At 44.7% G+C, this 23,164-nt stretch overlaps 1 protein-coding gene across 6 annotated transcripts in view; it reads right to left on the bottom strand.

Annotated features, from left to right (window-relative positions):
- The window catches only part of Dapk1 (death associated protein kinase 1), a 194,325-nt gene that overhangs the window by 6,532 nt on the left and 164,629 nt on the right, over nucleotides 1-23,164 (bottom strand). For all 6 annotated transcript variants that reach the window (XM_070033691.1, XM_070033694.1, XM_070033689.1 and 3 more), the window contains exons 20-24: nucleotides 16,450-16,672; nucleotides 11,931-12,119; nucleotides 8,422-8,619; nucleotides 7,320-7,458; nucleotides 5,609-5,729 (exon numbers count right to left, since the gene is read on the bottom strand). In XM_070033691.1, coding sequence (XP_069889792.1) covers nucleotides 5,609-5,729; nucleotides 7,320-7,458; nucleotides 8,422-8,619; nucleotides 11,931-12,119; nucleotides 16,450-16,672 — 870 coding nt within the window. The remainder of the gene's footprint in view (nucleotides 1-5,608; nucleotides 5,730-7,319; nucleotides 7,459-8,421; nucleotides 8,620-11,930; nucleotides 12,120-16,449; nucleotides 16,673-23,164) is intronic.

Genomic DNA, 23,164 nt, shown 5'->3' with positions numbered 1-23,164 from the left:
ATGTCATTCATTCATTCATTCACAGACTGCTGCTCCAATTCACAAACTAGGATGTTTTTGATGGAGTACTGGTGCACATAAATGTTTTTGTGTTACCTTGAGCAAGATCTATCAAATATCGCGTTGTGAAGATTCTTAGTTCTATTACTGATGCTAAACAGGCAGTAGGTCTTCATAATGATGACTTTAGGATTGTGAATTCAGGTGCCTATGGCTCACAGCTGTAATCCTACCTATTCAAGAGGCTGAAATCTGAGGATCAAGGATCTAACTCAGCCTAGGCAATTAGACTTTTATCTTCAATTAACCACTCAAAAGCCAGAAGTGGAGTTGTGGCTCAAGTAATAGAATGCCAGCCTGGAGTGAAAAAAGCTAAAGGATAGTGCCCAGGCCCTGAGTTCAAGTCCCAGCATGAAATCAATAGTTAGATCACTCTGTGAAGACTATCGGTTCTATTACTCATGTTAAACAGTGGATCTTTACAATGATGGTCCATCTGGAAGGCTAATTCCTAGTATTTTACTCTTCACTTTTCCCTCCCTTTCTTCCTCCCCTTCTTTCTCCCTCTACTTGTTCACTCAGCTCTTCCCTTCCTGTTACATGACTGATTCAGTCTGGCAAAAGTCACTTTAGAAACTGAGAGAGAGGAGCTGAGAATGCATATTGTTCAGAGGAGCAAGTTGGAGGTAAAGTTTGAATGGAAGAGCCTGTCCTTGCTGGTTGTTATTTTCATGACTTTACTATGTCTACATTTTCTTTTCTTTTCTTTTTTTTTTTGTCGGTCGTGGGGCTTGAACTGTGGGCCTGAACGCTGTCCCTCAGCTCTTCAGCTCAAGGCTAGCGCTCTACCTCTTGAGCCACTACACCACTTATGAGTGGTGTATGAGTGACTTATGGAGATAAGAGTCTCATGGACTTTCCTGCCCAGGCTGGCTTTGAACGTCCTGAATAGCTAGGATTACAGGCGTGAGCCTCCGGTACCCACTGAGTCTATATTTTCTTTCCTTCTTTCTTTCTTTCTTTCTTTCTTTTTTTCTTTCTTTCTTTCTTTCTTTCTTTCTTTCTTTCTTTCTTTCTTTCTTTCTTTCTTTCTCTTCTTTTCTTTTCTTCCTCCTCCTCCTTCTCCTCCCCCCTTCCTCCTCCTCCCCTCCTCCTCCCCTCCTCCTCCTCCTCCTCCTCCTCCTCTTTTTTCCTTTTTGGCTGGTACTGGGTTTGAACTCATAGCCTTATGCCCTTGGCTTGGCTTTTTCAGTTAACACTGGTGCTCTACCACCTGAACAACACCTCTACTCTACTTTTTAAAATGGATTAAAATGTGTTTATTGTTATTATAAAAAGTGATATACAGAAGCGTTAGTTACATAAGTCAGGTAAAGAGTACATTTCTTTTTGGACAATGTCATCCCTTCCCTTAACCTCTCAAGTTTTTCTCTCCTGTCCCACTTCCTAGATTTTGCTGGTTAATTAGAGATAAGAATCTCACAAGCTTTTCTGTCCAGGCTAACTTTGAACCAAGAACCTCAGATCTCAGCTTCCTAAGTAGCTAGGATTATAGGTATGAGCCACCTGTACCCAGCGTGAGCCTATATTTTTATAAGCTTTTCAGCAAGTAAATCATGGGAATCTTTGCTTCACAGTCATGACAGAATCTGAGGCTGATCGTATGGTCAGGTCATTGATTTGTTGGTTTGCTTCTTTTGCCATGATTGTACCTACTGCTTTGTCTTGATTTATAAAAGAAACCTATATAAAAAATGTTTTATTGTTTTCTAGAAATAATACATCATTTTGGTGAAGATTGAGTTTGTATAGTTTATTTCAATCTGAACAGATGTAAAGTTTATTTTTTAATATGTACTTTTTACAGTTACATGAGTACATTTCCTTTCAAGCATTGTAACCCCCTCCTTTGTTTTTCCCCTACCACCCCTTCCCTCCCCAACTCCTCCTTTCCCCCAAAGTTGTAACATTTAAAATTTTATTTTAAAGAGAGAATGAACATTATTTCCAACATTCGAGTGGATTTTTAACCAGTAGAGTACTTTGTGAGTATTTTGGTTGAAATGTTTAGTAATTGGCTTGAAGTTGTTTTTTAGTGTGTGTGTGTATCTATCTATCTATCTATCTATCTATCTACACATATATAATATATTATGTGTAATATATATTACATATGTTATATATATATATGAGTGTGTACACATATGTACCTTAGTCCTGGGGTTTGAATTCAAGGCCTGGGTGCTGTCCCTGAGCTTTTGTGCTGAAGGCTAATGCTCTACCACTTGAGTCACAGCTCTACTTCTGGTTATTTTTTTGGGTTTTTTGTTTTTTTTGTAGTTCTAGAGGAGTTAAGAGTCTTGGGGAATTTCCTGCCTTGACAGGTTTTGAACCATGATCTTAGACCTGAGCCTCCTAAGTAGTTAGGATTACAGGTGTGAGCCGCTGGCACCCAGACATTTAACCTTTTAAAGTTGTTTAATTATAAAATGTACCATCCTCTGCTTCTGATTCATATGACATACTGTCCTAATCAGAAAGCCTGCAAGCCACATACTACATAGTATCCCTCTCAAACTATGTATTTCCTGTTACCCAAATTCTACCCTCTAATCAAAGCCCTCAAAAATCTCAGGGTTTGGGCTGGGAAGGTGGCTCAGAGGTAGAGCTCTTGCCTAACATGCATGAGACCCTGGGTTCGATTCCTCAGCACCACATAAGCAAAAAGAAAAAAGCTGGAAGTGGTGCTGTGGCTCAAGTGATAGAGTGCTAGCCTTGAGCTGAAGAGCTGAGGGACAGCACCTAGGCCCAGAGTTCAGGCCCCATGACCGGACCCCCCCAAAAAAAAATACACATTGATTTAAAAGGTTTCTTTATATCAAAATATATTGCATCTATGTGTGCAGATGGAATAAAGAAGCTAGAATAGCTGAAAGCTATTTAATAATGAGTAGAGAGACAAGAAGAGACTGAATATAGGGGTTATTCTGATTAAAATATAATATATACACATGCAAAATACCATGATGAAATCCCTGGTGTACAGCTCTATTTTTAATAGATATTTAGAAAATAAAAATGAATGATAGAAGCAGAAAGCTAGTGGCTCCGGTCTGTAATTCTAGCTACTCAGGAGGCTCAAGATCATGGTTCAAAGATAACCTATGTAGAAGTCTTTGAGACTCTTATGTCCAATTAACAACCAGAAAGTGGAAAGTGGAGCTATGGCTCAAGTGGTAGAGCACCAGCTTTGAGCAAAACAGCTGAGGGACAGTGCCTAAGGCCTTGAATTTAAGCCCCAGTACTGGTGCCTGCATGTGTGTGTGCATGTGTGCGTGCATGCACACACAGAGCTAAACACAAAAGAATACTGTTGCTCAGTTGATAAAGCTGAGATTGCAGAGCTAGGGGCAATGCTGGCTCAAGTAGAATCCCTTGTTTAGCAATTATAAAGTTCTGATTTCAAATCCCCAGTGCCACCAAAAAAAAAAGTGCTGAAGTTACTAATCTATTAGAAAACTATAAAATGATTGGATTAATTGTAATTCTTCCCTATTTTTGACTTATTGTCACTGTGCCTATTCAAGACAATAATAAATTTAATTAAGTATACAGTATTCTCCAAGAGGGTATCATCTGTCTGAAAACCAAATAAATGTAAGAAATTCGGGAATCTGCCAAATAACCCAAATAGATGCCAAGGGTTGGGGTCATGAAAAGGGTCAGGTATTGATTGGAGGACTTTGTTTCTTACAGCATTTTTTGATCAGCTAATATTGTCTCCAAAGCATTTTTACAATTCACATGACTTATGGATCTTTATTATCTTTAAGTAGCTGTATACAATGAATTCAACTGTGAGAATTGTAGGCTCTTAGTTTTAGAAATTAGCCCAGACAGATAAAAGCTTTTAACTATTTAACATATTCCCCAGAGGAGTGGGAATTATAAAACACTCTTTGGATTGTTTGGCACATGTTTATACCAGTATATGTTAAACATTCTGAAGCCACGTGCTGGTGGCTCATGCCTATAATCCTAACTACTGAGGAGGTTAAAATGGTAGGATCATGGTTCAAAGACAGCCCAGGTAAGAAAATGAATAAGACACTTATCTCCAATTAATCACCAAAAAGCTGGAAATAGAGTTGTGTTCAAGCCCCAGTACTCACACACACACACACACACACACACACACACACACACACACACACACACACACACACACACACACACACACACACACACACAAATAGAGAAAGAAACAAATTAAAAAGGGAAGGACATGAAAGTACAACATGCTATGTAGGCCAATAGTTGTCAATGAGATGGGAGGTGAAATAGGACAAATAGGGTCTATGTACTGCAATTGTTTAAGAGAGTTGGGGATCAGGGAGAACGATAAAGGGGGAAGACTGATGGGATCCCCTATATGCATGAATGGAAATGTCGATGAAACCCTGCCCCCTGATACAAGTGTATTCTAATTTTTAAGAAGCTTAGTCTCTTTAAAAAAACATATTCTCTGAAATTCCCACTTAATATATTTTATTTCACGCTTTATATTTGCATATTTAAATATTTAATATATCAAGTATTTTCAGGGATGGAGGGCTAAGTAGTGAGTAGAGTCTCCCCGTTTTGCCTGGGCCAAGATCCTCTTACTTATACTTCCTTAATAGTTAGGATGACAGGCACAAGCCACTCTGCCCAGATTTCTTGTTGACATTGGGTCTCAGCAACTTTGGCTCAAGCTAATCCCTGGTCCCATGTTCTGGGTAGCTGGGATTAGAGATGTAAGTCAATATGCTTAGCCCTAGTTATTTTTTTTAAAAAAATATTAGCATACCTCAATTATACATAGAGGTTACACTGTGATAGTTCCATGCATGCCTCGATATTTTGATCATGTTCTTCCTCCCTGTTACTGTCATATCTCCTTTACTGCTCTCAATAAATTTTGTATTGTCTACTTAACTCTGCTTTCTAAATATTCGACAATAAAACACACTAGAATTACTTCATATATTGAAGTCATTATACACAGGAATTTCAATTCAACAAATAAACTTATGAGTATAATGCATTTTTTTTCCCCAGTCCTGGGGCTTGAACTCTGGGCCTGGGCACATCCCTGAGCTGCTTTTGCTTACAGCTAGCACTCTATCACTTGAGCCACAGTGCCACATCCAGGTGTATGTGGTATTGAGGGATTGAACCCAGGGCTTCAAGCATACGAAGCAAACACTATACCACTAAGCCACATTCCTAGCCCAACAATGCATCTTGATCAATGTCACCCTTTCTATTGTTCTCCTTCACTGCTTTTGTCATTTGTAAAAAGGAATTTTATGTTTAAACCATCAAAGAAACAACTGTCGGAATTTTGTACTCTCAAGATGGTCTACCTTGCCTATTAAAGAGACATTTTCTCCCATTCCCTCTCTTTTACTTCCTGCCTTGCTCCAGAGCAAGAATCCTGGGTCCTACTGTGAAGTTGTTCCCTCAAAACCAATGCAAACCAAGAGGACATCAGATAGACCAACTCCTGGTTCACCCTGAGCAGGTATGGTAAGGGCTAAGAACAGGCCCTGCAGGACGTACTCACCGAGACAATCTGACTCCGGATTTCTTGTAGGTGATTCCGAAGAACCTTAATGTCCTTAGACCCAGAAGCCCCAGCATCCAGCACAAACAGCTTATTGGAGATGTGCAGATCATTCCCAAACCTAAGAGTGAGAGCAGGGACCTTATGAGTCCTGATTCCATCTCACCAGGTCTTCCTGGGCAAGGGCCTGGAAACTACTGGCATTATTGGCTGGTTTGACTCCTGGTGACCCTGCACAGGCCCATTTGGGGACTCTGCTAGATGACTGTATATACAGGTGTGGGAAAATATGGGTTCACTTTAGTCATACACAGGGAAATATCGGTTTCTACACAGTTGCAGAACACAGTATGGAAAGCTGTGAGCTCCTCCTGATGCAGGGAAAGGCATGCCAATGTACTCACTTCCAGGTGAGAACAGGAGAGATGCTGCTCAAAGTAGAGTGACTAAGAAAAGAGGTAGAAAACAAGTTGCGTACAGTGGTACATGCCTATCATTCCTGCAACACTGGGAAGCACAAGTAGGAGTATCACATCCTGGAAAGAAAGCCAGTTGCACCCTTGAAAATATCCAACACAAAAAGGGGCTTAAGTGGTGAAGTGTTTGCTTAGCAAGCTTGAGGCCCTGAATTTAATCCCTTAGGATGAAAGAAAAAAAGAAAAAAGGAGGCAGGAAGGCAGGCAGGGAGGTGGGCGGGAGGAAGGAAGGAAAAACAAAAGATAAAAGTTACAATGCCTGTCTGAAAATAGCCATAGAAGTTCCGTTTCTATTTGTGGGAGACAAGAGACACACTTCTCAGAAAGACCATTTGAGATGTGTGGTGTGGCATGTGATATAGAGCTGTGGGTTCACAGATCTTTCAAAAAATGAAATCTGCTATGGTTTAGCTGTAGCCTGTACACCAAGGGTTCAACCTTTAACAGGTGAGGCCTAAATGAAGAGAGCTAAGGTCATCAGGGTACTACTACCCAATGACCATGGGAACTTTGGACATGGTAACGGTACTTCTCAGAGCAGGGCTGTTACAAAAGAGGGAGGCTGATCCTTGAACTTCTGGCTTCCTGTATCATTGTGTGGTCACAGCAAGTGTTCTCAGTGATGCCAGGAGCCAGGATGTGACACAACCAATGGGTGTCTTCACCAGATACGGTGACAGTCTGACTTCTTGCCTCCAAAAACATTTGAGCTAAACAAACCTTTCTTTGTAAGCTCCCCAGGTGCACCTATGTCATTCTAGCCATTGATATGACTGATCAAAAGTCTAAGCAAAAAATTGGTATTTGACCCCTGACGCTACCTGTAGAGCCCACACTGTAAGGGACACAAAGACCCACAATACTTGAGATGAGATGCACCCTCGTCCGTTTGATTTACTGATGTTCCTATCCCATTCAGCCCCATTACAGAAAAAGTTTGTTCACACTGATTGTTTTATGGTGATGACCAGGAAAAGAGTGAAGGCAACAGGAACCCACAGAAGTTCTCTGTGGGCAGAGGGGCCAGGAGGTAGGAGAGAAGCTTCCTATTATGCACTCTGTGCTTGGCTGTTAAATGTGTACTCACTTGAATAAAAAAAGATCAACCAGGAAGAAAGGCCTTACAGTCCTCATATGGGTCATGTGACCTCTGCTGCCTTTCATACCCCACTCAGGTCTCAGGGGCAGGAAGACTCCTCCCACCCCTCCCCTGAGAGCCAGTGGCCGCCCCTCACCTGTTCCTGATCTCCTTCAGCAGAGATGCGGCTTTGTCATAGCCAAACTCCCCTCCAGCTGGACGGGGCACGTTCATAATGTCAGCGTGTGTGGCCACCAGGACAACTCTGAGTGGATTCTTCAGCTTGCCGCCAAAGGCTGAGGGCACAAAATAAACTCTGTCAGGACACGAGGCCTCTTCCTTACCTGACGAGTTCTTCTGCCCAGGTGAAGTGGTAATTGGCCTCATGCCTAGCTAGGTCGACTGTCCACTGGATGGAGATTTTGAGCCTGCTGTGTGGTATGACACGGATAAGCCATCCGGAGTCTCAAGGAGGCTCCAGAACAGAAGCCAACACAAAAGGCAGCTCTCAGGAGCTCCTCCAAACAGCTCCTGCTGAGTGGGAGGGGAAGATTAGATCTCTGCTCAGGGGGTGCCCTACACAGGACCAGAGGAAGCCATTTCCCAGTCTCAGAGAGAAACTGCATTCAACTCACACAGCAGGCTTCTTGCTAATGGGGATTCTCTCAAAAGAAAAGTCCACAAAGGAGAAGGCTGAAAAAAAAGGAAAAAAAAAAAAAAGGGAGAATCAAGCTAAATTTATCTTATTGTCCTGTCTTTCTGGAACAAGAAATTGACTTTGGAACAGGGCATTTCCCCAGAGAAGAGTACTCCCCCTGTTGTAGATAACAACAGAAGTCCACTCCATGTCATCCGTCCTAAAGGGAAGAAAGGCCACGTGCCATAGGCAGACTGCCTGAGGTCTTTTCTCCAGAGTGGATGGGTCTAAATGGAGTCAGCTCATCCTGCTGAGGTCCTGGGCCCTTCTGGGACAAAAGTGAGAGCTATCCAAGGGGAATTCCACTCTGCACCCAGCAAGAATGACCAAGGCTCTAAGGTGCAGAAGGAAGTGAGAACTGGCTCAAAGAATTGTCTAGGATGAAGTCTTTGAGAAAGGAACATGGGACCATGAAAGAAGAACTCCCAATGAGAAAGGGAAAGGAAGGGAGCCCCAGATATAAATCCAAGCTGCAGAGTCTGAGCATGGCCATAGCTGTGGGCAAAGCCAGGGCAATAGCAGGAAGACAGCAGGGCACACTCTGGCCCTGGGCTCAGCTCACCTATGGGTTCTTCCACTGGGACCAGAGACTTCAGGAAACTGAGCCAGAAAATCACTTGGTTCAACTGGATCTCATAGGGTTCTTCTAGACTAAAAACAACAACATGGATGGATGTGGGATCATTTGCAGCAAAATAGTCGTAGCAGCAGAAGTACACAGGATTCCCAGAGAACTCCCACACGCTGAAATCACCAACTCCTACAGAAAAAGAAAAATACAGATTACTATCCTGAAACACCACCACAGACTTCAAACACAATCGTTCTGAGGGATTCTGTATAGGATCAGTATTCTTATGGCATTCATCTGTACATAAGAACACACAGACACTTATAAGGACACCATTTATGTATGTAGATACACACATATATTCATGAGTCCACCCCTCCTGATGCACAGACCCAAAGCAATACTTACTTCACTATACCAGCCATAGCCACATTTGTTGTTCTCCTTCTCTCTGAATCTGCTTATTTCAGTGTATTACCTTTGCTATATTAATATAATTATTATCTACTCAAAATATCCTGGAGAGTCACCCATGTGAGTGTGGTATGTGTACAACTTAGATACGTAGGTGGAAATTATATGTTACTATATAAATATATCTTTTTTTCTCCCTCAAATATTGATATATAAAAAAGGAGCCATCTTCCTGGGAAAGGAACTATGGTCAATCTCATCTGCTTCCACAGAAGTATGTGCAGTAGTACACTCAACCTAGCACAGTTTTAGACACATATCGACTTAATATGTATATTCCATCTCTAGAGAGCTTACTTCTGATGAGGAAGGAGCCACAGAGTCAGAGTAGAATTCAGTAAGACAACACACAAGAAAAAGTTTCATATTCTTAAATAGGTATGAATATTTAGAATAGAATGAGATATAAAATTTTCCAAATATCATTATATCACTATGAGATGCAACATTAATTTTGGTGACACCGTGAATAAGTTCACTCTTCTGAAGTGATCCAGGGATCTGTTCTGGCTGGTCAGAAGTGAGTCAGTCAAGTGAGTATCACTGCACATGCCTGGAATCCCAGCTCCTTGGGAAGGTTAAGTGGAAGTATTACAGTTGCAGGCTAGCCTAGGAGAAGCTTTTGAGAGACTCCATCTTTAAAACAAGCTAAAACAGGACTAAGAATGTAGCTCAAGTTGTAGAGTGCTTGCAGACCTGAGTTCAATCCCAGGAACAGGAAAAAGAAAGGGAGCTGGCTTCTCTGCACAGGCGGAGATGTGTAACTGGCAGGTAGTTTGGATGTGGAAGAGATGGAGAAACTTTGAGGAAGGGGATTCCACTAGCTGGGAAGGCGAGAAACAGGAAATAACACTTGTGTGGAAAGGGAAGCATTGCTTTCCAATATGCTGCTATGGGCACCGCTGATCGCTCCAGAGTCTGCAGCAAGATGCTGACGTGGACTTTTAACAGAAACTAGGGCTTCCCAGTGACTGTCTAGCCACCTGGACATGTAACAACCCCACCTCTACTTTGCCATGTTTTACTGAGACAGTGTCATCCACCTTCCATCCTCTGAGGCTTCTTTACAAGACTCTTATGTTTTAGGAGTAGAAGTCTCTTTCCTTCTAATGTTCTCCCTTGGTGTTTCCAGAAACCAAGTAATCAGAGTTATTCTGTGTTGGGTGTGGTGACACATGCCTGTAATCCTTCCCACTCAGGAGGTTAAGATCAAGAGGATCTCAGCTCTAGGCCAGCCCAGGCGAAAAGCTTGGGTGAGCCTACCATCTCAGTTTTGCAGAAGTCACATACACCAGCCTGGGCAAAAACCAAGAACAATGGGCCAAGTGGTAGAATCCTTGCCTAGCAAGCATGAGGCCCTGAGTTCAAACCCCAGTACGTTCCTCTCCTCGTAAAAAAAAAGTTGTTCTGTAATATCTAAAGCCATTTCTACAGCCTCTCTTGGAGTACAGGGAGACTACTCTAATTGAGCAGTGAAAAGTCTAGCAGAGAAAATTCTGGAAAGTTTGCATGTTGGGGTCCTGACTTGTATGAAGATGGAGCTGCAGAGAAGCAGGTGGAGACAGAAAAAGTGAGACCTACCAGCAAACTTCCCTTCTGTCTGTGCTGCCAGGGCAGCTCTGTTTCAAGGCTCTGGCAGAACACTCAGCATTGAAGACAGCAAACACCCATGGACTTCTACTTCTACTCACTGCATCCAGTGGTCCTCAAAGCAGGGCTCCTTAGAACAGCAGCATCTGTTCTAAGGGTTTCCCCTTGGACCTGATGAATTCTGAGTCACTAGGTCCTAGAGGGCCCAATCCTCCAGGTGATTCACAGGCATACTGATATTTAATAACCTCAACTTTAGGCAACAAACACTGGATAGTCTAGTGTTTTACTGCTTGTATATAGGATAAGGCTGACTTGAGAATGACCCCAAACTGCCATCTTCTGAAGGCCTCTCCATGCTAGATACACACCACAGCCTTTAACAGATATTATGTCATAGCCAAACAGGTTCTTTATTAACAGATGATGGAACCTTTGAGAGGCAGAGTATAGTGGAAGGTGGTCAGGTTAACTGGGACACCAGCACCCTCAGAAGGAGGCAATGCTGGTCTCCTTGAATTCAGTTGGTTCCTGTGACACCTGAGTGGTTTTGAAAAAGACATCCCTCACTGGTCTCTGGGCTTCCTTTCTTAGCACATGATCACCCAGTACATGCTGGGTAAAGGAAATCTTCCCTAGAACGACTGAAAGCTTCATCCTCTTGTAAATGCCTGAAAGGGAAGAACACACTTAGCAAGATGTGGTGGTGCATGACTGTAGTCCCAGCAACTAAGAGGCTGAGGCAGAAGATGAAAAGTTAAAAGGCCAGCCTGTGTTACATAATGAGGTTCTATCCTCCAAACAAACAAGCAAACCCCTTGAAATTGTGCATATGTAAAAAGAAGTATCTATGTTCACACACACACCAGTAGCTATGACTCTAGTTGTATTTAAAGATAATCTTTTGTAAGCTGGGTGCTTGTAACTCATGCCTGTAATCCTAATCAAGAGGCTGGGATGCAGAGGATCATTGTTTAAGGTCAGCCCAAGCACCCAAGTCTGCAAGACTTCATATCTTCAAAGTAACCTGCAAAAAATTGGGCTGGAGACATGGTACAAGTGATGGAGCACCAGCCTAACAAGTATGAGGCACTGAGTTTAAACTCTGGTACAAATAACAACAAAAAAATCTTTCTCAAACTCAGTCCTGCAAATTTGGTAGTGTGTGGTTTATGAGACTTTTCATCTAGATGAGCATTTGGTTCTAACAGTGAAAGGTATTCCCACTTATTCACCAGTCAGGTATTAAGCATCTACTTTGTGCTAAGTGCATTGCTAGGTGCAGATGAAACCCTACTGTTTAGATTTGTTTTTCAGGAGAGTTAGCCAGTGTCCATTTCTGGGACACTGTCAGTGCCAGTTCATATGGGATTTTCTTTAAGTGAGGTATCTACTTTCTGGGACAAGCTCCTTCCCGTGGGGCAGGTGGTACATACCATTCAGACAGGCATTCTGGATGTCAATGGCCTTGGTGGACTGGTCATCAGCTGAGCAGTGCAGGTGATGAGATGGGGCCACGAACACCTCCAGCATCCCCTTGGTGAGGCCAGGCTCAAACATCATACTGCGGCTCCTCACGCTCACATTCTCACAGCCAGGGTACAGATTGTTGATGCTCACTGAGACTGTAGGCCAGAAAGAGATCTCAAAAAGGGTGGTATGTACTTGTTTTCCCCTCCCAGCTCCACCTTGTATTTTCCTTCTTGGGGAAGTCAAAGTCTATATCCCAAAATGTTACCAGACTTCTCTCTGTCCTGCTCTATGCTCCCCAGATGTTGACCTTCTGGACTGCATTTTGGAAGCTCACTTGCCAATTGGTTTTAGACTAGAGGCAGCTGATAGGGGCCACAGGAGAGGGCAAGGTGAGGATATTTCTTTCTTCGTTCACCTGCCGCTGCTTCTCCCCAAAGCTCACCTTCCCCAGGACACCAAGAATAATGGCTTCCCTCCTAGCTAGTGTGACAACATCTCTTCTATTTTGTCTTGTTTCCCCTGCATGACCATCCTTTCATTAAAGTTTCATGGGGGTGTCCACCAGGCCCCAAAGTGACACAGACGTACATCACTGTGGTACATGAAAGTTCTTTTATTCAGGCTGAATATAAAGGCATTTAGACAGTCCTAAGGCATGGTATGAAGTCCACTGACCCTCGCCATAGGAGTTTTGAGAATCCCTTGAAAGCCTTTGGTTGCTCCAACAGCAAGTCTTAGTTTGGGCAGGCAGTCTCTCAGATTCCCTCAGTAAGTGCTAACCTCCCTCCTTAATAAGGAGAGACACAGATGGATTTCTACCACCTGCTTTTCTGTGTTTCTTTTTAACTGTGGTGGTGGTACTGGTTTTCCATTTATAGGAAGGATATTAACTGTTTCATTTTCAAACCAACATATTTCAGTAAGTTCGCCAGGTGTGTTTAAAGACAATAATATGAAAGCCCGGTGCTGGTGTCTCATGCCTGTAATCCTAGCTACTTGGAAGGCTAAGATCTGCTGATAGCAGTTCGAAGCTAGTTGGGGCAGGAAAATCTGTGAGAGTCTTATCTCCAATTGACCGGCAAAAGGCCACAAATTGAGGTATGGCTTAAGTAGCAGAGTTACAGTCTTAAGAGAAAAAGCTCAGGGACAGTGCTCAGGCCCAGTTGAAACCCAAGTATCCACACATTGAAGAAAAAAGAAAAAGAAAAAGACAGTAACATGGAACTAATAAATGGTGACAGACGTGTGTGTGTGTGTGTGTGTGTGTGTGTGTGTGTTGCAGGGTACAGGTAGATGTCAGGTTCCCCTGTACAGAAGAATAGGCCCCAGCATCTTGCTATTCCCATGGCTTAGCAGTCAGCCTACCAGGCCCCTCACAGTGAGGACGGAAGCCTCCCATCTGCTTCAGAACTGTGACTCAGGGTGTGACCTGTGACCAGTTCTACCTGAGTACTGACTGAATGAATGTACTGGGGAGGGGGTTCAATGATTAAACCTTCACCACATGGCACAGTTGGTTCATGGTAATGACAGACATTGCAAATGGCCAGAGAAATGATCATCTCCACCTGGAAAGACAAGATGGAAATCTGTATTCTGGGACCAAGAATGAAGACTTGGGATGAAGGTAACAGGAATACCCATGGAGTGAGCCAGGAAAGGTTGGGTACAGAAATGGGAAAATGGGAAGGGCAGCAAAGGAGAAAGATTCTCTCTCTCTCTCTCTCTCTCTCTCTCTCTCACACACACACACACACACACACACACACACACACACACACACATTATTCTGATTACAAAAGCATAAAACGTGGCTAACGGGAAAATGAGAAGAAAATAAAGTGGCATAGCCAATCATGGCTGACATCTCAGCATACTTTTCTGTAGATCTTTCTTCCATGTCTCACTAGAGCTTTGGGAATGTTGTCTGTCCATCTCTTGGCCCTCCACCTGTATCCAGGAGGACCATGTGCCAGGAGCAGGCATGGTAGAAAAGCAATTCCTTGCAGAGTAGGGTAGGTGATATTTGGTAAGTAGCTTCCATCTTGATGATGGCTTTTGTGGGCAATAAAAGTTTTGTATATAGCAGGTTTCAAATAATAGCTTATTGAGAAAGAGAACAAATCATGACATTGGAAACATTTTTTGGTGAGTTTTGCTCACTACTGCCCCAGTGGAAGTCTCTGAGGAAGAGCTCATTTTGATGCTAGGGTCCTATGTCTTTCTGAAATGCAATTCTCTAGTCAAGGGAAAGATGAAGTTGGATATTTCTTTTCATCTTGTAGAACCACAACTGAGCCATCAGTGAGCCACGAAGCTGAGTAACATGCCCTATCTCCTGGCTTGGAACTCAATCTTTGTTTCCAGCATCTTCAGGAGAGTAGTAATGCCAAAGGGCCAAAAGCCCCAACACCAAAGAAACTCCTCTCATTATCTGAGTGAGTGAATGCCTCTGGGGGTGGGGGTGGGGCCCTGCCATAGAAAGGACCACGGTCTGACCATTCCAGGAGAGGTCACAAGGATCCTGGCCTCTGGCTGGGAAAGAGCAGAGCACAGCCAAGAAAGTGCCACCACAAGGTAACAAGGCTGCAGCTTGTGGACGCAGCTGGAGGCACACACCCAGGTGGCTTCTCCAGGGGTGGCAAAACTAACAGCACTTTCTGTTCCTCAGTAAGCACCGTCTACTGCCAGACACTGAGCTTCCCAAGGCCTCAATCACGGTGCCAGGCTCAGCTACTCTGAGAACATCTTTCTGTGGATAAATCAGCTGTAAGGGCCAGAGAATGACGATGCCCTTCCCCAGTGCAGAGCTGCACCCAGTACACTCCACCCCTAACTGTACAGAGTGAAATCTCTCTTAATGTGGAGCCACAGGTGTCTCACCAGGACTCCTTGAGACAGAAGGAAAAAGTATTTTGAAGCCTGTGGGCACCATTCCTGCCTCTGCATGGGCTGCAGCTAGGTGTTGGATTTCATGGCTGAAGAATCGCCTTCTTCCAGGATGGACGGAGAAGCCCTCTGCCTGCCCACTCTCTGGAGCAGCCAAGCCACTAGGGCTTTCAGCAATGACAGCTGCTCTGGGTTTTGCATCCTGCCCTTACCTAGGTCTTCCCTGAGGCCACCTTGGGGCCAGGATGATCTTACCCAGGCGTCCTACACTTCAAATCATTCCTGCTCCAAGCGACTGTCCTTTCTTCACCGGCTTGAAATATCGCTGGTCACAGGGTAGAATTTCACACATAGGTAGGGGGTCTGCTTTTGTGTTCTCCCCTGTTCTAATGGAAGCGTGAGCTGAGAAAGGATACAGTTTTGAGGAACAGAGCACTACCTTCTCAAATGAGAGGCCAGACAGGAAGGTGAATATACTGTAGCTGATGCTTCCAATGTTCCAAAAGAAGGCAAATACTCAGCTTTCCAGGGGCCATCTCTTGATTTAAACACTGGTAATGATTTCTGTTTTGTTTATCCCTTTCCTCTTTCTACACAATCCACAGCACCCACCCATCTCATCCAGGCCAGACATACCACCTATCACTTGGCCTTGGGTTAGTTTGGGCTGTAATGGGTTTGTGATGTGACCTCCCAGAATACTGATCATGAAATGAAATGATCCAGCTTCAGGCCTGGAATCCAGCTTCACGGGTGCTGTACCAATCTCTCAAGGCTCTTCTCATGGGCCTTCTACAAAAGTATCCACTCCTACTCTGGAATTTCATTTCTGAGGAGCACTCAGCTTGCAAGCTAGGGGATCTCTGGGTATTTCCTTTCCCTTCTCTTGTTCCCTTGTGTTACTTTCTCATGACTTACAAATCCTCATGTCGTCTGTCTGAGACTTGTACTTTTCCCAAGCAGAGGGAAAGCATATGGAAAGATCTCTTCCTTCAGCTCCTACTGGAGGTAAAGCTCCTCTCCTTTAGAATGATGGGATGCCAGAAGGACAGGAGAATAGGGCTGCACGGGTTAAATTAAAAAGAGCTTTTTATCTTCCTAACCATCCCATTGGAGGAACCAGGCTCCTGCTGCCTGGGTGGGATGAGGAAGAAGTGGGATTCAGCAGCAGACGGCAGCTCTGAGGTCTGAGTGACCGAGATGAGAGCTAGGGCAGCGCCCCCCTCCAGATCTGCCAAGAGCAGATCGTGTTAGAGCCCTAAGACCCAAGTCTCACCAAGCAACCTGGAAGCCCTTAATTACAGCAAGGCAGCACTAATGGAAGCCTACTTCCACGAGGGAAGAGGAATGAAGCTGTTGCCTCTGAGGAGTGGAGGTTGAGTGTGACTGTGATATCTCTCAAGTCCTTTTTGCTCCAGAGCTGGGGCAGTTGGCCATTGTTGGACAAGAAGAGGATGGATCCAAGGTCAACAGCCACCAAGGCCATAGGATCCAGTCATACTCAGGCCAACAACCAAAACAGAGGAGTCACTGAGTGGAGGGTATAGAGATCAACAGCTCCCAGAGACATGGAGGCCATCTGAAGGCTCCTACCTGTCGGTTTAGCAGCCAGAGGGGACGGTGGGAACCGGGTAGAGTTGGTGGAGGAAAGCCGGGGCCGGCGCCTTCGGAAAAGGCTCCTGAACAGCCCACATTTGAGAGACTCCACCAGCGTGGTTTTCCCAGACCCTGAGTGGCCAAACAGCTTGAGCTTGATTCTTGGCTGGAGGTTCTGCGTGGGTCGGAGCTGCTGGATGAACAGTCCTCGGTGTGTGTCCTGGAAACATAGGAACAAGAGCCCATTAGTCACAGGATGCTGAGGGGACTACACTTGAGGACTCCAGGTTCCTAGCTGTAATTTGTACTCATGTTATACATGCCTCCCACATCTCCATCTCCACTGATTTTGTGTGTGTGTGTGTGTGTGTGTGTGTGTGTGTGTGTGTGTGTGTGAGTGAGTGAGTGAGAGAGACCATCTCCATCTCCACTGATTGTGTGTGTGTGTGTGTGTGTGTGAGAGAGAGAGAGAGAGAGAGAGAGAGAGAGAGAGAGAGAGAGAGAGAGAGAGAGAGAGAGAGAGAGAGTAACTGGGGCTTAAACTCAGGGCTAGGCCCTGTACCTTATCTTTTCTACTCAAAGTGGGCACTCTACCACTTGAGCCCCAGCTCCACTTCCAACTTTTTGGTAGTTAACAGGAAAGAGTCTCCAGCGTGGGCTGGCTTAGAAGCTTGGTCCTCAGATTTGAGCATCCTGAGTAGCTAAGGATTACAGGCATGAGCCACCAGCACCCAACTGAAAAATTGGAGAAAATTCTGGTAAGCAGAATAGTAAAATCATCATACAGTGTGTGATTCAGAGGCTCTGGACACATTGCCAGCACTGTACAACCACCACCTCTATCTTATTCTATTCAAAGTCCCATCTCATAGGAAATCCAACTCATTATAGGAAGTCCTACCCCATTAACAGCCCTGCCCATCTCCTTAGCCCCTAGCTAAACACTGCTTGGCTTTCTGTCTTTTCATATCACTTCATTTTACTTAATGTGGAGAATCAGCGGCTATCGTCCTTTCCAATACACTAGCCCTGCCCACAGCTATACATAGAAGCACACTTGGGTGTTGTATACAGGTGCATCTCAGTGCTGACAGCGATTACCTTGGATTGTGAACAACTCATAGGGAAGATGGAACTCTAAACACCTTAAATCACAGACACGTCCTTTTTACCAGCCAGTGGCTGCTTTGTCTGTGACAGGAGAAAGGCAGAAAGCCTGCTTTCACACTGGATTCTGGAGCACTTGGTTTTCATGGGGAAATGGTGCCATCCTGTGGCTCATTTCTGCCTGGTTTATGCACAAACGGAGCTCTAGCTAACACTTCTATCCTGTCTACAGGAATAAGTAGCTCATCCATTCGGAAGCAGTCTTCTAGCCTTTCAACTCTCAGAGGACTTGAATACAGTTACCCACACATAGTGTAGTTACTGGGTTACCTTGCCCCTGTGAGATGAGGGCGAAGTGATGTCTAAGCTTTACAAGTATGGTTTCCAACTCAGTGCAGGGATGCTGCTGGGAGGTGCGTGCCTATAACTGGAGCAGGTCAGAAGAGGCACGGAAACAAAATAAGATGTAGCAGTAACTGTCATGTGTCTGACAGCCACCAGTGCCCTGCTGTGGGGGCATCTTGATGGTAAGATTGTTAAGTAACTGCTACCAAAAAAAAAATTAAAAATCAGGCACTGGTCCCTCACACCGGTAATCCTAGCTACTCAGGAGCCTGAGATCTGAAGACCCTGGTTTGAAGCCAGCCTGAGAAAGACAGACTCATCTCCAATTAATCACCGAAAAGGTGGAGTGGACCTGTGACTCAAGAGCACTAACTAGCCTTGAGCAAAACAGCTAGGACAGTGCCCAGGCCCTGATCTTGAGACAGAGGTAAAGAAAAGCACACAGAAGGAGAAATGGCCCCTCTTGCGTAGGCTAGCACCAACAAATGGTGCATCTCATGTTAGCCCTTCTCTGGGGTTTTATTTCATGGGCAGATTCATTTGCTGGCTGATCTTAGTGTGAACACAATCTTCTCCATCCTCAGGATCTATCTGTCTAGGGCTTCAATTCTTTCCCAGAGAATCGGTCACAAGCTCAAGTAACTTTTTCCTAAACAATGATGGAGATCATAAACAAGATTTAAAAAAATATCTGATACTATATTTTCAATTTGGCTTTTATGATGCCCTCAATTCGGGATATACAACTCACTTTTCAAGTGGGGCCTGGGAAACAGCCCACAGGAAAAAGAAGTTTGAAGGACAAAGAACAAGAAAATGAACCCAACCCTCCCTCCCCTCCCCAATCCCTCCCCCCAACTTCCTGCCTTAGTTTCCAGGGACCTTTCACATCTCCCTGGGGCACACTTCTCTCCCTTCCACCTGGAGATGGCGCACCGGGCTGCGAGTACCCACTGTTATTCTCTATGGCCTTGGAAATATATGTCAGAAAACATCTCTCCCATCGAGATGGATAGAGCTCACCACAAGCTTGAAATGCAAGAAAACTACCCTCAGGTCTTCCCCCTTCTAAGGAAATCTAACATTGTCCTGCAGGAAGACTCCCCCCACCCTCCACCCCCATCTTCCTATTGAGAACCTGGGAGAATGCATATTCCTGAGGCCTATAAAAATCTCATGGAGGGTGCTTTTTCACCTTTCGCCACTAGATGGCGCAGTAGAAGGAATTGCCTGATACAGCAGTGTTTCTATGAAGGCAGCTTTCATTAAACCAGTTATAATGTGTTTTACAACAAAGGAAGGACTCAAAGATAGTTCTAGAAGGTGATCAAGAACACAAATTCTCTGTTGTAAATGGACTATACAACTTTTGGGTGGGGACAGGAGGGGAAAACTGGGAGAGAGGAAGGGGTGGCATTGTCCTAAAAGAAATGTCATCATTACCTGACTTATGTAACTGTAACCCCACTGTACCTCATCTTTATCACATTGTTTTAAAGAATGCTATATTTTGGACAGATGCATGTCCATCTATGATTAATACTTCTGGAAGCAGCAAGGCCACCCTGAAACAGGGATTTGGTCATTTACATTCAATGGCTGGGCCAGGTGGAACTTGTCCACTAGCCTTAGGGCAAGGGAGGGCTGGGGGCTGAGATCGTGGCTCTGCCTATAGTGTGGCTCCTGCTTTGAGATATACTCTGGTGTGTGTGTCCACTGGGTCTGTGGGAGTGGCTGGAACACACGTGAACCCCAGAGCATGCAGGGGCTGAGCTGGCCCTCCCCAGTACAGATGGACACCAATTGGGAAGGAAACATAAACAGCTCCCAACTCTGACATGTTCAGAATTTTGAACTAGAACCTTCCAGGTGGTCATGGAGGTGGATTGTGTCACATGTTCTGTTCCCCTGTTCCTATGCTAGGATTGTCAGCATCTACCTGTTTTTCTTAAGTGTCCCCGCTCTATCACTGCATCTCACCATCTTAGGTTAGTGCCTGACACAAACACCAGGGGGCAGCAAAGCTTTCTGCAAAGGGAAAGACAGTCCCTGATGCACTCCAGCTCTGCCTTGCATGCAAACCAGCCAGAGGTGAGAGCAGATGAAGGGGCATGGGTGTGGTGCAGTAAGATTTAGTCACAAAAGCAGGTGGTGGCTGGCTTTGGCTTCTAGACCATTGCTAGGCTAGCCAAGCCTTGGCCTGCCCTACAGTGTCTAGCACTTTTCTTACCTGTCCATACTGTAAGCAGTGTCAGAACAGGTCCTGGCATACAGCTGACCTGGGGGATCTGTTAAATGTGTGCAGCAGTGAGTGTCTGGAGTGCTCAGAGAAGCTCGGGACTTCTAGTTTCCTTTCTTCTAGCCCCTTTTTCTTGATAATCTAGCTTTCACTTTCTCATCGGCAAAGATGAATAAACCTGTGCAGGCTGACATTGAGACACAATCTGGGGATCCAGAGAAGATCACTGGACAGTGAAGTGACTCCCATGGGTAGGATGGCAGGAGGATGCAATCAGACCCAGCAGGAAGGGGTGGGTTGCTCCTAATTATGCCCATGTGTTCTACTCCTGGTGAATTTTTAATTCTGGGAAACTTCCAACACTTCCTTGTTTTCCAAAATTAGTGGGCACCACCCCCACTGTCCTGGCTTAGGCTCAGGAGAAGAAAACGACTTGTTTTCCGCTTGTAGAAAAGTCTCACAATGGGCTGGGAATGTAACTCAGTGGTAGAGTGCTTACCTAGCATGCATGAAGCCCTGGGTTTGATTTCTCAGTACCACCTACACAGAAAAAGTTGGAAGGGGTGCTGTGGCTCAAGTGGTAGAGTGCTAGCCTTCAGCAAAAGAACCTCAGGGACAGTGCCCAGGCCTTGAGTTCAAGCCCCAGGACTGGCAAAAAAAAAAAAAAAAAAAGAAAACCTAATAATTCACACAAAATAAAATAAAGCAATTCCCCAGACGTCTGAAACTATTATTTAAACCTCAGGTAAGAGTGGAGCCAGGTTCTGGTGGCTCAAACCTATCATCTTAGCTACTCAGGAGGCTGAGATCTAAGATCCAAGTTTTGAAGCCACCTGGACAGAAAAGTCTATGACTCTCTTATCTTTAATTAACCAGCAAAAAGACAGAAGTGGAAGTGTGGCCCAAGTAGTAAAGCATCAGCCTTGACTAGTAAGAGCATAGGTCCCTGAGTTCAAGCCCCAGTATAAGTACACAATTAAAATAACTAAATCAGTAAATGGCACTGGCAAGGACATAGGAAAATGGATACCAATACAAACTCTAAATGCAACCCTCTTGCCATTAGTCAGGAGAAAGAATCCTTTGCTCGAGATCAAAGAGGATTGAGTTTGGCTAGGTAACAACACAGTTCTGGGCAGGTTTGGAGGGCTGGTCAGGGCTTTGTATCTTGGCAGGAATTGAACAGGATGGAGCGAAAGGGTAACCTTTTCCTGTTAGGAGATGGCATCCACCCACCAGAGTGTATGTCTAGGAGTGGCCAGAGACTCCTAAAGCCAGTAAATTAGCTCAGTGGGAAAGGGAAAACTTAGTTCTCATGGTTTGCTGACTCCTGCAGTGCAAATGCTCAACTGTGGCTGACTACAAGATCCCCATGTGATGTCACATGATCCGAGTTCCAGCACCTTAGGTCCTGCCCATGAACTTCCTTCCTACAGACCTGGCTTTGGCCTTTGGCCTTCTTAGTCCCACACTGCCAAGAGGTCAGCCCATGTGGACCCTTTGAATGCAAGGCTGTGAGGTCTCTTGTCACTGTGTCTTTAGGATCATTAAAGACTCATGCTGCAGTGTTTAATGACCAAAACAGCCTTTCCTGCTCTCCTCGATTCATACAGGCAAACAAGATGACTTTGGTCCTCTTTCCAGAAACCACATTTTCATTGCTGCCCCAGCAGAAGTTCAACAGTACATTCCCAGTTGCTTAGTGGCCCTGGCAGAGACCAGATGGGAAGGGAGAAATGGCAGGCTGTACCTGGCTCCTCCAAACATGGCCCTCTCCCATGAGTGCTCTAGATCCACACAGAGTGACCTATCCTGGGGGAATAAAGGTATCTGAAAATCTGTAAAGTCATTTGTAGTTTCCACAATGAAGCAGGGGAAGGGAGGCTATGACATTAGCATCCTTTGGAGTTCAGAAATCAGAACAGCCACAAAAACAGGACATCCCATGTACTGAAACACCAACAGCACCCTGGTGAGAGACATGGGGGGGGAGGGCATGGGAGAAATAACACCAACAGAAAACTGGTACTAAATGTTTTCCTTCCTGAACCTTCATTCTACTCAGCTTATGACCCAATTTATGATCACAAACAAATTGATTTGATTGGCTTTCTCTGCAGGGAGCATCTGCTCCTGCTGTAATCTTTGGCCACCCTTCCAGTCTCCAAGGAGGCAGCTGGGATAGGCCTGTCACTTCCAAAGCCACATCCCAGGATCCAATGGACCGAAGGAGCAACTAGTTATATATTTGGGAACTTATTTTCACAAAAATCAAAACAAACACAAACAGAAAAGTGAAAAAAGGCTAGACCATGACTAGAAAAGCTTCAAAGATTGTTGCTGATCTTCTGACTCACCAGGAAGCGGATGTCATCTGAAGGTGACAAAGGCAACAGATTGAGCTGGCACATAATGTTCTCTGCGTGTTTCCTGTCTGAGCAGGTGGGTTAGACTAGGGATATTCCAAACTTATTGATCTCCAGAATCTCCAGAGCAAAGAGGAGTCTCGATCTCTCTGGATCCTAGGGGATCAGACCTATCCGTTGAATGCCTGGTACCTATGGAACAGCTCACTGCACCCAAAGCACAAAGGGTATAAATGAGTGAGCCAGGGCATTAGACATTTCTTCCTTTCAGGCAGAAAGGTCCATTCTTTGTCTTTGATTAACCACCAAAAAGTCAGAAATGGAGCTATGCAGTAAGTGGTAGAGCAAAAAAGCTAGAGGACAGAACCCAAGCCCTGAGTTTAAAATCCAAAACTAGGACAAAAAAAAAAGACACCAACCTATTTCTTCCATCTTTGATTATGTGACAACTGTGAAGATCAGACCTCCAGCAGATATTAAAGGAAATACACCATCCTCTCTTCTGCAGTGTTCAACAAGGGAACAGAAACTCAGAGGGATACCAAGAACCTACTTTAGACATCTCCTCAACAAGCCAACTGAATTATCTTTCTTTACAGAAAGTTTGTCTCATGGAAATTGTGACATGGTCATTAAAAGAAATCGGGAAGAACAG

Source organism: Dipodomys merriami, unplaced genomic scaffold, assembly GCF_024711535.1.
Source record: "Dipodomys merriami isolate MVZ:Mamm:240054 unplaced genomic scaffold, mDipMer1.0.p SCAF_22, whole genome shotgun sequence".
Classification (NCBI taxonomy): Eukaryota; Metazoa; Chordata; class Mammalia; order Rodentia; family Heteromyidae; genus Dipodomys; species Dipodomys merriami.
Note: the sequence above shows the minus strand (reverse complement) of the source record. Positions and strands in the feature narration are given on the sequence as shown.